This window comes from Plasmodium vivax, chromosome 6 (assembly GCF_000002415.2).
Source record: "Plasmodium vivax chromosome 6, whole genome shotgun sequence".
Lineage (NCBI taxonomy): Eukaryota > Apicomplexa > Aconoidasida > Haemosporida > Plasmodiidae > Plasmodium > Plasmodium vivax.
In genome coordinates this window covers 239,833-252,442 of record NC_009911.1, presented here as the reverse complement: position 1 = coordinate 252,442, position 12,610 = coordinate 239,833, and the positions used below count along the sequence as shown (strand labels likewise).

General features: G+C 53.8%; 3 protein-coding genes across 3 annotated transcripts, besides 12 other annotated features; all 3 read left to right on the top strand.

The window, feature by feature from the left end:
- Positions 1 to 422: 422 nt before the first annotated feature.
- Positions 423 to 477: a microsatellite.
- A 315-nt stretch (positions 478 to 792) lies between these two features.
- On the top strand, positions 793 to 6,769 carry PVX_001920 (hypothetical protein, conserved; the record flags this gene model as incomplete). The annotated part of the gene is made up of 3 exons (XM_001612694.1): positions 793 to 5,580; positions 6,153 to 6,403; positions 6,532 to 6,769. The coding sequence occupies 3 exons, from the start codon at positions 793 to 795 to the stop codon at positions 6,767 to 6,769; spliced, it is 5,277 nt and encodes a 1,758-aa protein (XP_001612744.1).
- Positions 5,925 to 5,945: a microsatellite.
- Positions 6,770 to 6,774: 5 nt separating the features above from the next.
- Positions 6,775 to 6,856: a microsatellite.
- Positions 6,857 to 6,893: 37 nt separating this feature from the next.
- PVX_001910 (hypothetical protein, conserved) lies at positions 6,894 to 7,563 on the top strand (the record flags this gene model as incomplete). The annotated part of the gene is made up of 2 exons (XM_001612693.1): positions 6,894 to 7,374; positions 7,469 to 7,563. 2 exons carry the CDS (start codon positions 6,894 to 6,896, stop codon positions 7,561 to 7,563), a joined length of 576 nt encoding a protein of 191 aa, XP_001612743.1.
- A 699-nt stretch (positions 7,564 to 8,262) lies between these two features.
- Positions 8,263 to 8,285: a microsatellite.
- Positions 8,286 to 9,675: 1,390 nt separating this feature from the next.
- Positions 9,676 to 9,810: a microsatellite.
- A 46-nt stretch (positions 9,811 to 9,856) lies between these two features.
- Positions 9,857 to 9,895: a microsatellite.
- Positions 9,896 to 10,271: 376 nt separating this feature from the next.
- On the top strand, positions 10,272 to 11,649 carry PVX_001905 (ADP-ribosylation factor, putative; the record flags this gene model as incomplete). Its single annotated transcript, XM_001612692.1, has 5 exons — positions 10,272 to 10,419; positions 10,714 to 10,784; positions 10,939 to 11,026; positions 11,201 to 11,351; positions 11,562 to 11,649. The coding sequence occupies 5 exons, from the start codon at positions 10,272 to 10,274 to the stop codon at positions 11,647 to 11,649; spliced, it is 546 nt and encodes a 181-aa protein (XP_001612742.1).
- Positions 10,405 to 10,564: a microsatellite.
- Positions 11,650 to 11,668: 19 nt separating the features above from the next.
- Positions 11,669 to 11,697: a microsatellite.
- Positions 11,698 to 11,852: 155 nt separating this feature from the next.
- Positions 11,853 to 11,892: a microsatellite.
- Positions 11,893 to 12,156: 264 nt separating this feature from the next.
- Positions 12,157 to 12,177: a microsatellite.
- Positions 12,178 to 12,452: 275 nt separating this feature from the next.
- Positions 12,453 to 12,484: a microsatellite.
- A 31-nt stretch (positions 12,485 to 12,515) lies between these two features.
- Positions 12,516 to 12,575: a microsatellite.
- Between the last annotated feature and the right edge of the window lie 35 nt (positions 12,576 to 12,610).

The following is a 12,610-nucleotide window of genomic DNA, read 5'->3' as shown; positions in this document are numbered from 1 at the left end:
CGGTAAGGAAAAAAAAAAAAAAAAAAAAAAAAGAAAAAAAAAAGAAAGAAAGAGGAGCAAAAAAAGGAACAAAAAAAGAAGAAAAAAAGAACTGCTTACGGGGGAAGCGAACCCATCGTTGGTCCATGAGGGAAAACGAGTTTGTAAAGGAAGCAGAGAGTGCACACAAAGAGGAGAGAGGTCGCATAAGCACATGCTTACGCATTATGATTAAGCGAGAGCGTTCCTTTTTGCTTTGTACTGCGAACGAATGCGCGTCGCGCACTTGAGAGGAAAACAGCGGCGGATGGGAAACAACCCCACGGCGATCTCCGTTGACGAGAGGCGCCTGGCTCGCGCGGAGAGAGCTGCACTGCGCGCCCGGAGCACGGCGTGGCCGAAGTTGGCTGCTTGGCGGCGCGCTGCCTAGACCAAGCCGGAGGCGTCGCCCCGTTTATTTATATATTTATTTTTTATTTTATTTTATTATTTCATCACTTCATTATTTCGTTGTTACTTCCCTTTTTACGCGGCTGAGATACAAATAAGAGGATAGGGGAGGCACAGCGACGTGGCTGCGGGATGGCTGCTCCCCCGGCGTGGGCAGAGAGTTCCCTGCTGCAGGAGTGCGCCCCTGTTTCTGCCTGACCTGTTCATACATTTTTTTCCCCTTTTTGGATCAGTTTTCCGCTGAAGAGGAGACACCCGGAGGGGGCGCGAAGCCGCACCGGGGGCTGAGCAGTCGGCACTATCGCCGCTCAGATAGCTGTGACCTCTGTAGTTGTTACCGCCACTCTCGCCGCTCTCACCACGATGGAGGCGGCGGGGGGCATCCTGGAGAAGAGCAGGGAGCTGAGCGAAATTTTGATGAAGTCATTTAAAAACGAAGTGGGGAGCGTGACGTACCTGAACGAGTGCAGAAATAGGGACTGCTCGGAATTCTACGGGGCGTTTTACCTGGTGTATTCGGACCTGATCGAGAAGGACAAGTCGTTGAGCGTTTTTAAGGAGCACCTGGTGTTCCTCTCCTTTTGTTACATGAACAAGTTGTTGGCCAAGCATTATCATGTGTACCCCCAGGAGAGTAAAGTGAGCATCCGAAACAGTTTTATTAATATCCTGTTCAGTCTGCCAATCAATTTGCATCACGAGCTGGATGGGACTACCCTCCACATGAAGGAGAAGTCAGTCGAAGCAGTGAAGAAGAGATTCGCGGAGGTTTTTCTGAACCCTTGTAACATGTTGATGGGGAATTACCTGAACGAGAGGGACAGCTACGTCATCCGCTTTTATATAAATTCCACGAAGAATAAGTTCGCCCAGATTTTTAGCGTCCTCTGCCTGCACAACGAGTACTTTTACTTTAGGTACTTATTTAACTTCCTCCTCTTCTTCGTGCGGGAGTTCCTGACGCGGCGCTTGGCCTCGCAGGGGGGCGGAAGCGGCGCCAGCGGTATCGATGGCGGAAGTGGCGAAAGCGGTATAGATAACCGCTCCGCCGATGGCGGGTACTTCGCCACCGTGGTGCACATCTGCCTGAGCTTCCTGCGGGAGGTGTTCTACACCATCAGCAACGAGAGCAGCAGCAACGTGCAGAGCAAGCAGCAGCTGAACGTGTTCAGGGGGCTCATCATAAACGAGGCGAGCGAGCTGTTTGAGTTCCTCTCCATTTGTTTTTACAACAGCTTGAGCGGCAGGAACCGGGCGGAGTTCGAGCTGCTCATCGAGTGCGTCAAGGAGCTGTCCTTCTTCTTCCCCGCGCACCTGTTCGTCAACCGCCGGGGGGGCAGCAGCTCCCCCCTCAAGTTCCTCCTGAACTTGCTCTTCGTGCGCTTCGCGGGGAGCGGCGTGATAAGCGGCGGCTTGAGTGGCGGCTTCAGCGGGGGTAGGGGGGAGGCCCCCCTTGCGCTGAACCAGTTCGACGCGCTGTACAACGGGTACCTCTCGGCGAGCGAACTGGGCTGCCTGTCGCCCGGCGTGCGGGCCTTCCTGGCGGAGCTCGAGCTGGAGGAGCACCTCCTGCTCATCTTCCTCAACGTCATCGAGTACATCACTAAGATCAACAGCAAGACGTTTGTCCAGCTGGACGAAAGGGAATTGATGCAATTTCTGGAGAGCTACTTTAACATAAATCTGAACCTCTTCGACGTGGCTAGCTACTCCTATCAGAACTTGTACATTAGGATGATCCTCAACCTCTCCTCCATCCCCATTTCAAATTACCTGCACGAGAAGGAAAATAAGAAAAAATGCCTGCACATGTACATACTAAATGTGTTCAAAAATGTGTACCACCCAGATGTGAAGATTCTAGCCAATGTGCTAGCCATTTGCAAAAATGTGTTCGATCATAATAGGGAGCTGATATACATAAGGAACAGGGAGAGTGAAGTGGCTAGTCAGCACTATAACATCCATAGGCTCGAGAGAGACAACCTGCTGGACCAAAATAATGAAAAGCTGTTTAACCCCGGTGCACAGCTAGTCGTCCACGTGGAGGACCTGAAGAAGCTCTTCATGCTCATGTTCATTCGGTTTATGCGGATCCCTTTGTACACTGATCGGGGCCGTCTTAACAAAAGAATGATGATGAGCTTCGTTAGGAACTTTATTAGTGAATACAATGAGGAGTGGTTTGAGGCGTACTTCCGCTACGTTCGGGAGGACTCTATGGGTGGGGAGGATGCAGATGATGGTCCCACCACTTCCAACCAACCAGGTCGCAGTGACAATACGAAGAATATATTGAAGCATAAAATTTTTGCCTTATCCCGTGTGCTGGTGGGACTTAACCATGAGGTGTTCTCCCTCATGGTGGGGGTCTTTTGCGAGTTTTTTAAATTTTATAAAAATATTGCAGTGGAAAATTTGTGCAACGAATCGCTGAAGGTGAAGGACTACTTCGTGTACGTGCTGCTTCGCGTGTACTGCGAGTTGCTGGTTTTTTTTGTGCAGACGCTGAAGGAGTGCAAGTCGTTGGTGACTGGGGGGGACGCGGAGGTGAACGAGGAGGTCATCTCCTTTCAGCTGCTGCCTTCCGGGGAGAAGGAGGCCTACTTGCAGGGAATCACGCATTTGAGGGACTCCCTCTCGAAGCGCCTCCTCGGGAAGGGTGGCAGTGAAGCGGCGGGGGTGGAGATGGAGCGGCAGATGGGGCAGGTACCCACCTGGGGGCGGGGCGACCGGGGGGATGACTCCGTGGAGGAGCTCAAGAAGCGAAAGGAGAAGATCGAGCTGCAGATGCACATAATCAGTTGCATCCAGAAGTACGGGGGGTCGCCCTACTACGAAATTAGCCCCGAGTGCATCAACAGCTTGCTGGGCTGCCACCGGCAGATTTTAGATGGGGACTTCGTCGGCATGTGCAAGGTGTCGCCCGGCTTCCTGCTCTTCGAGGTGCGGCGGCTGCAGTTCCTCTCCGAGAGCACCTACCTGCTGCACTACAACAAGCAGTGCGCCTTTTACATGATGGAGAGCCTGCTGCGGAGCATCGTGCAGGGGGGAGCGGGGTTAGCGGCCCCATCGGGGTTAGCGGCCCCATCGGGGTTAGCGGCCCCATCGGGGTTAGCGGTCTCATCGGGGTTAGCGGCCTCATCAGGGTTAGCGGCCTCATCAGGGTTAGCGGCCTCATCAGGGATGGCAGCTCACCCCGCTCACCCCGCCGACGCCAACACCTCCGTGGAGCTAAAGAAAAACTACTTCGCCATCTTCACCGCCATCATCTCCAATCTGAAGCACCTGGTGACGAACGAAATGCTGGAGAAGATGCTAAACACCTTCCTGGAATTCAAGTCGAGCACCGCTGTCTTCAAGTGCAACAGGGAGCTGTGCGTGTTTCTGCTGACCCTCATTTCGGTGCTGAAGGTCGATGAAGTGAATGGCAAGGTGATCCCCTCCTACTTGAGGCTCGTCCTGGAGGAGCCGTTTGCTTTCCTCGCCGATTTTGCAAAGAGCGCGCCGTCCTTCGAGAGCCTCTACGAGCTTTTGTTCGGGGAGGGCAGGAAGGCCGAGGTCGGCCACACGCTCCTCGACGTGCTCAAGGTGGCCCAGACGTACTTCTCCGTCTTTCCCTTCGCGAAGATGGGGGGGCTGTTTAGCAAAATTAGCGGCGTTAGCGAAGGTAGCGAAGGTAGCGGCGTTGGGGGGTTTGGCGGCGCTGGCGGGGCGATGCTGCAGATCAGCCTGGAGCTGTTCGCGCGGGTGATGCACGTGTACCCGGGGATGAACGAGATGCTGAGGAGCTGCCGGTCGTTCGAGGCGCACCCCCTGCTGTGCGCGGAGGTGAGTTACTTCCACCTGAGCGGGCGGGAGCGCGAAATCGCGGGTGCGTGCTCGCGCGCGGGCAGAGAGGGGAGAAGCGGTATGGGCCGCGTTGGCGGCCCTGGGGGCAGCAGCGGGGTTGGGGGGGCACCCCCCATGAGGGGGAGCTGCAGGAGGTCCGGCCTGACGATGAAGTCCCTGCACGAAAACGTGTGCGGCGTGGTGAAGCGGTTCATCGGGGAGGGCTACCTCTGCGTATACAACGAGACGGAGAAGCTGTTCCTGGAGGTGCTGGCGCCCGCGTTCGACTACGGCCCCTACCACTTCATGGCTCAGAACGTGCAGCAGGTGTACCTCTGTCTCAGCGAGAAGCTGCGGCAGCAGTTGGGGGAGCGAACGGTGAAAGAGTTGGAGGCCAACTGGTGCGAAAGGATCTTCTCCCAGTATGTGCTGAAGCACTACAGCTATTTCAAGGCCAATTTCGAGCACATCCAGATGGTTAATGAGCAGCTAAACAGACAGAAGGATATGCACGATGATGAATATGTCATGTATGGCGACCTACTCTACCATAATAAGCACTACATATTTACGTTTTTAAAAACGTGCAAAAATGCTTTTACAGTTCCAAACGAATTTAAGAATAACCCGGAGGGGAGATCCTTCTTTGGTCGCTTCTATCGAGATGATAAGAATGAAACGCTGAACACGTTGCTCATAACTTTGGAGTTACTTCTGCACAGCTACGACTGTAACATTGTGAAGAGGTCCTTAAGTTTATTTTTAGATCTTTCAGATTCGATTTTGTTGCTTCCTTTTGAGTCTTCCCATTTCGTAATCTACCTGGGGATGCTCAAAATCGTTTTGAGATCCTTCCTACTGTTTAACCCGCCCATCCTGACGCTGCAGCAGAGGGGCAGGGACCATGGGGGGGAGGCACTCACCAATGCTGCTACCCTGTTTAAGAGATATCAAGAGGGTGGTGCAGGGGGGGAAGGAGACCCCCATGGAGAGTTTAATAATGACTCCGTGGAAGTATACACGGGAGAAATGAACCTCTTTGTGAGGAACGACCCTCAAGAATTAACATCCTATTTGCATGTGATCCCCTCGGCCTTCATCAAGATTTGCAAAAATTATTTCTCCTTGCAAGCTAAGGTGTACCGACTGAAGGAGAGTGCGGGCACCTCCTTGGAGGAGCTGCTTCAGTTGGACAGTGTAAAGCACTTTCTCTTTCTGTTGGAGGACTTGGGGGGCGGCTCCTCCTCCTCCTTGGACGTCCGCGCCATCGTCGCGGACTTGTTCCGGCAGAACGCCTGCGACTATTTGCGCGGCGCGCTCGTGCAGTGCCGCCTCCGCGCGGAGGGGGGGCCGTAGCGTTAGCGTGAGAGTGAGCGGCGATTCTACGAGTTAGCGCCGAGCCTGATCGGTCAGGCGACCCGACCGGACCACGCCGCTGGCCGTAGCGACCCATTTGCCGCTTCGCCATCCGCACCTCGCGGGCGTATGTCACCAACCAACATGTAACTCTTTAATTAAAGAAAAAGCGTTAACAGGGGAATTGCGGAGGTTTGGAAGGGGAAAAAATAGGAAAAAAAAAGGGGAAAAAAAGGAAAAAAAAAAGGAAAAGAAAAAAAAGAAAATTCTTTCCCTTGGCCAATCCCACCTGGTATGCCCCTCACCATAGTGCAGTAGTTTTTTTTTTTTTTTTTTTTTCCCTTCTGCCCCTTTTCTGCGTTTACGAACGGGTGTGCACCTTGTCAGCCGCTTCCCACTTACAACGATGCTTGGCCCTGCTCTCGGCGAACGAAGCAAAGTTCTCCCCTCCGCCGCATCACCATGTGTGCAGAGAGCTCTGTGCCGACTCCCCGTTCGAACCAATGCTACGGAGCCGCAAATGTGAAGCCTCGCAGATGTCCCCGGTGCCGCGGGCTGCACGTCAGCTCCTGTGGTTGCTCCTGTGGCTGCTAGTTTGGGTGTTGACAGGGAAGGGCCCCTGCGTTCGCAGCTTCACCTTGCAGAGGGGTCTCCAAGGGTCAGTTCACCCCTGGGGAGGGAGGAAGAAGGGCCCAACCCCCAGGGTGGGCAGGGCGCTGCAGAGGCCGGTCACCGCGTTGAGGTCCACGGAGGAACTCGACGATTATAAATACTTTACGGATGATGAGTACGCGCGAGGGGGCGAAGTGGCGAAGCCGCCATAGCTCCGCGTTTCCACGTCTCCACCACTTCACCGCGTTACCGCGTTACCGCCTTACCCCCTTACCGCTTTACCGCATTGCCGCCTCCCCGCAGGTATATCCCGCCGCTGCCCCCCGTGGAGACGTGGGAGGAGCTGCTGATGAAGGAGGAAATCCGAAACCGGGCGGAGGACGAGCAGCGGGGCGCGGACGACTACACGCTCACGCACGAGAGCAGGCAGAAGGTCCTGGACATCATGCGGCAGACGCGGCTAATCAACCACTGCAATTACGAGGCGCAGCGGAACCGGCAGAAGAACGTTCTGTACTTCGTGACGCCCAAGCAGGGTTAGGAGCGGCCACTTCAGCGCTGTCTTCGCCGCAGCCTCTCCACCGCCGCAGCCTCTCCACCGCCGCCGCTTCCCCACCGCTTCGCCGCTTCCCCACCGCTTCACTGCAGGCCCGTACTGCAAGCTGATGGAGGGCGACAAGGAGAAGATGGAGAGCCTGAGCAGCAAGGTGAAGGAGAAGTTCGGCAGCAAAGTGCAAATTGTTAATCTGAAGATGGACGTGAAGATGCCCCTCTTCGAAATATTCCTGCAAGCGAACATCCACACGCAAATAAAAATCTTCCACGCCAGGGGGAGGACCCTACAGTACAGACTCCCCCCCCCCTTCTGGACCAAGTGTAAACTGTTGAAGGAGAATAAGCTGCTGCAGGAGAAGTACGGAGGGGAGTGTGCCCCCGGCTTGTTCCCTCGCTACGATGAATACCAAATGATGGAGATGATGACCGAATGCGTCTTCAGCGATAAGTACAATTACTATGTGTATGATGTAAATTTGGAGTGGGAGAACCTGTGCGCCCTAACCCCGGAAAACAGGGAGCTGCGGAAGATGGTTCACCAGAGCGTCCACGTGCCCACTCGCCTGGCGGTCATCAAGGCCTTCGAGGAGGGTACGCCAATCGCGCAGCCATTCGCCAGTCGCGCGTGCGGCTATGCACCCATTCGTCAGTCGCTTAATGGCCAATCGCTTCCTCACCCCCTCAGGCATCGCGGACTTCAGAGACGTCATCCACGAGGAACACCTCATGATGCTCCGAGAGCAGCGCAAGATGAAGGAGAACCGCCGCTACGACTTTTAGCGGCCGCGCGGTTGGGCGGCGACTGGCCGCGGCCGCGGGAGAGGCGTCCGTTCGACCAGCCTTTTGCCGCATGCCATTTGAGGCGCCACCCTTTGAGGTACTACCCTTTGAAGCACTAACCATTGCTGCGGTGCGCCCCGCTTTTTTTTCCTTGTCCACTGCGAACCCCTTGCGGTCGTCGCCGCGACGGATGGTTCGCTTCTTCGAGGGGGGGCAACAGGCGAAGAAAACTCTCTCCCAGAATCGTCCCCTCTCCCATTCGCATAAGCCGTTGGAGCAATCTACACCCCCCTGCGGTAGGGAGACTTATGCCGATTGTGCCCCACCACAGGGACGTACCTCAGCAGATTAGCTCATCACAGCACTGATGGGCAGCTCCCAACGGTCTGCCGCTAAAATGGCAACTGCCTTTGCTTCCGTACGTTTTAACTGTGCAGTTATTTGTAGAACAGGTCGTAGCACTCCTTCCCATTGTGTATTTTTTACCTGCACATGTTCAGGCATATTTGCACCACCCCTGGGGGGGGTTTCTTTCCCTGCCTGAAGGGGAAGTGTATCCCTTACGCGGCTACACATGTGTTGCAAACAGTGTTGCTGTGACGCACAGGGTGAGTCTCCCCCCACTCGTTGCTTCGACGGTATGCTAATGCAGAAGCCTCTTTGCACACCGTTGCGATGTATGCGGTGAGCGAAGCGGGGGAAGCATAGGAAAAAAAAAAAAAAAAAAAAAAACACTTTACACACGTATCCCCCCCGCATATGAACAGTACGGCCAAACGTGTGCCTTCTCAATCGGCCTGAACAGTGGCGTTAACAAGATAGGAAGTTGGCACACGGGTGGGAAAAAAACGAAAGGAAAAAAAAGGAAAAAAAAGGAAACAAAACAAAAGAAAGGAAGGGAAAGGAAAAGTGTTGACCCCCCGATGCGTACACAGTAGGCAACAAACACAAAGGGGCAAAACTCTGAGCGCGTCACTTCCCTTTTGCCACGCGTTTAGCCTACGTAACGGCGATCTTCCTTTTTCCTTTCAGTTGCGCCTTTCCCCCCAACGTGCTGTACCACACGCGTTTGAAATTTGGTTGGCCATCCGTTCGGCCTTCGTTCAACCACCCGTTCGCCATTTTGTTCTTAACCTCCCCCTTTTTCCCTCTTTTTTTGCTTCTCTTCTTGTGCCCATCCCTGCGGCCCGTTTTTTTTTTTTTAATCGCCCTCCCCCGGCACACGCAGCACACCCTGGTAAGCGTCCTTTCGCGGGAAAAAAACTCGGCGAAGTTTCGTTGCCAGGGGGGGAAAAAATTGCGAAAATAAATCTTCTGCTTCTGCTTCCACCCCTCGCCGAGTGCGCCGCCGTATCGTCCCCAGTGGTATCAGCAGTAGCATTCAGCAGTGGCATTCAGCAGTTACGTTCAGCAGTCCCATTCAGCAGCTACCGCTAAGTCGCCATCACCTTATCGCCATCCCCGGGCGGACGCAGCCAACCATCGCAGCCAATTGCAGGTAACCGCAGGAGGGGCGAGCGGCACTTTTGACGCCGCGAGCGCCTGCCCATGAGTTACAAAGCGTTGTGCACGTGTAAAGCGGTATGCATACGGCATGTGTTGTGCGCCAAGTGTTAGGCGCCGCGCGCGCGTGGAAGCGGAGCGAGGGGACTCCAGCGTATGCGGCGCTTCAATGTTAGCGGCGCTTCAATGTTAGCGGCGCTTCAGCATTAGCGGCGCGCAGCACTATCGGCACTCCCCGCGGACACGCACATAAAATACTCTGCTCGGGTGAGCGGCGCGCCCGAGCGATGATGGCCCGCTTGAGTGACGCAGCGTACTGTTTCATGGGCACACAAATGTGATGCATATATATGTATGTATATATAAATATACACGGCGCACTTTTACGGGAGTTTTTTCCCCTCTTTTTTTTTTTTTTTTTTTCTTCAGCCAAACGCATTGGAAGAATTGACTCCACGCAGACGTTCGCCATTTGCTCTCGCGCGCCATCGTATGCATGCTGATATGCACGTGAGTAACTCCTCATCCCATGCGCCTGCCTGAGCGGAGAAACCAAACGAATGCGCGATCGACTGGACTATTGCCGACCAGCGCGGCAGGGGACCACGAGCGATTTAGCGATTGAGCGACTGAGCGATTGGTTGAGTAGTTGGTTGATTAGTTGACGATTCACCAACGATTGACTGACTGGTTGACGATTGACTGACTGGTTGACGATTGACTGACTGACCACCGATTGACCGCCGACTGATTGCATTGTTCCCCCTTGTGCATCCCCCGCGTGCAGTTTTGCATTTGCATTTTCCTTTTTTTTTTTTTTTGTTTTTTTTTTTTTTTTTACACCTCGCGTGACGTTTACACTTTGCATGAGCAACTTAGCCAAAGGTTAGTGAAGCCCCCTTTGGCAAAGGTAGTAGCTTACCATCATCACTGGAGAGAGAGAGAGAACCGCTCGTGCCGCTGACCAGGTGAGGCTCGAAGCTGTATGGACGTGCCCGCCGATGACTAACCCCCCTTTGAGTTGCATGTGCAAAGGGGGGAAGAGGCATGTCCCATTCGCTTGTATCCCCTCTGTTTAACCTCCCCCCGTGGAGTAATAAACCGTTTGATGGTTACTGCTGACCAGTGGGGGAAGCGTACCCGTTGCATCTCCACTCATTGTGTTCCCCCCCCTTCCCCCTCTCTCCTACCCCTTTGCAGACAAGATGGGGCTGTTCGTTAGCAGACTGTTTAATCGGCTCTTCCAGAAAAAGGACGTTCGCATTTTGATGGTGGGGTTGGACGCAGCGGGCAAGACGACCATCCTCTACAAAGTGAAGCTGGGCGAGGTCGTCACGACCATTCCGACGATAGGTGGGTGAAGATAGCGGCTGGATTGGCGGCTGGATTGGCGGCTGGATTGGCGGCTGGATTGGCGGCTGGATTGGCGGCTGGATTGGCGGCTGAGTTAGCGGCTGAGTTAGCGGCTGAGTTAGCGGCTGAGTTAGCGGCTGAGTTAGCGGCTGAGTTAGCGGCTCATTCGCGGCTAGCTTCACCGCCATCTGCGTGCTTCGCACGTTATGTGACCACCTGCCCCTTCATCCATTCCCCCCATTTGAGCGCCACCCCTGTTCACCCATCTCCTCTTCCGCCTCTTCCACCCCACAGGCTTCAACGTCGAAACGGTGGAGTTCCGCAACATCTCCTTCACCGTGTGGGACGTCGGAGGACAAGACAAGGTAATTCTTTTTTGCTGCAAAAAAATTGGAGTTATATCCTCCCCTTTGTTTAGGGAAGTTCCCACGTTAGGACTGTGTGCGGTGGTGGGTTCACCACGTCAAATCGTTTCCCCTCATCCTTGGCGATTGTCTTTTTTCCCCCCTCTCTGTGCAGATAAGACCCTTGTGGAGGCACTACTACTCCAACACGGATGGGTTAATTTTCGTCGTCGACAGCAACGACCGGGAGAGAATTGACGATGGTAGGTTTTAGGCGGCCAAGTGGAGCGGCCAAGCGGCGAAGCTGCGCGGTGAAGCGGCGCGTGGGAGGGCACAGCCAATCACGTGCAGTCGTGTGTATCTCCCAGGTCGCATCACACCATTCGCCCCTTTTCGTGGAGCCGCCTCACCCCCCTTTTCACTCCCCCCTCACGCAGCGAGAGAAGAACTGCACAGGATGATCAACGAGGAAGAGCTGAAGGACGCCATCATCCTGGTGTTTGCGAACAAGCAGGATCTGCCGAATGCCATGTCTGCGGCGGAGGTGACGGAGAAGCTGCACCTGAACACGATCAGGGAGAGAAACTGGTGCGTGAGCAACGCTTGGCGCGTCGTGCGTGGCGGTTGGCGGGGGTGCCCTTGCAGCCGGCCTGGGCACCACCCAAGCGGACCCCACCGCTGATCTGCGCTTTGCTGAAGTACACTTGACTGATCTGCTCATTTGCTGGTGTACACTTGGCTGATCTCCGCTTTGATGACCGACTCACCGCCAACATGTGTGCCTTCCCCCCCGTGCAGGTTCATTCAATCAACGTGCGCAACCAGGGGAGACGGACTCTACGAGGGATTCGACTGGCTCACCACGCACCTAAACAATTCGAAGTGAAGAACAGTTGGAGTGCCCCAGCTTTGTAGTTTTTTTTTTTTTTTTTTTTTTTTTTTTTAAATGACCAAGGGGGAGAGACTCCTCCGGTTGTGCGTCCTCCGTGCGCATGAGCGAGGTGACTGCGCCGCCTTTGTGAGTGTCCACAGGGAGGACGTCGCGAAGGGACGCTTCGTGGGCGACCCTTCGTCTATTTTGAAGAGAATGCCAAAGAGGAAAAAAAGAAAAGAAAAAAAAAAAAAAAAAACATAAAAAAGCCAAGTGAAGAGGCGAACCGAGCAGAGCTGTGAGGCGACAGAATTGCGCGCACGTATGCACAACACACATTTTTAATTTTTTGAATGTTTAAAGCCAGTCGTTTGAGAAGGCTCCTTGTTGCAGTCGCCCTGCCGTGGTGTAGGCGCGAACGTGTGGGCGTTCGGCTGTCCTATTGTCCGACCGTCCGACCGCTCAACCGTCGGCACGTTACGCAACTACGCACATGTGTGTTGAACCATGAAGCTGCCCCCCGTCACGCCCCTTTTTTTTTTTTTTTTTTTTTCCCCCTGCACATGTTCATTCCTAGTTTCCCCCTTTTGTTGACTTACGCATACAAAACCCTCCCCGCGCAGCTGCGTGTCGAACTACCTGTGCGCGACTCACCCTTCTCCCCTTGCGTGCCTCGAACTTTACATGCCGCCACGTGATTACCAAAGAGATGTATGCAAGTGGGTCTGCATGCGTGCCTACTTACGTACCTGCGAGTGGTACACCTCTGTAGAGATCATCTGCACCTCTGTTTATATTTTCATCTACCTTCATACGTGCGTATATATCTTCTTTTTTTTTTTTTTTTTTTTTTTTTTTTTGTGTGTGTTATGCGTATCACAAAACAGAATTAAAAAAAAAAAAAAAGAAAAAGAAAAAGAGAAAACAAAAAAGGAAAAAAAAAAAAAAAAATTAAAAATGCTTTTATTATTTTCAT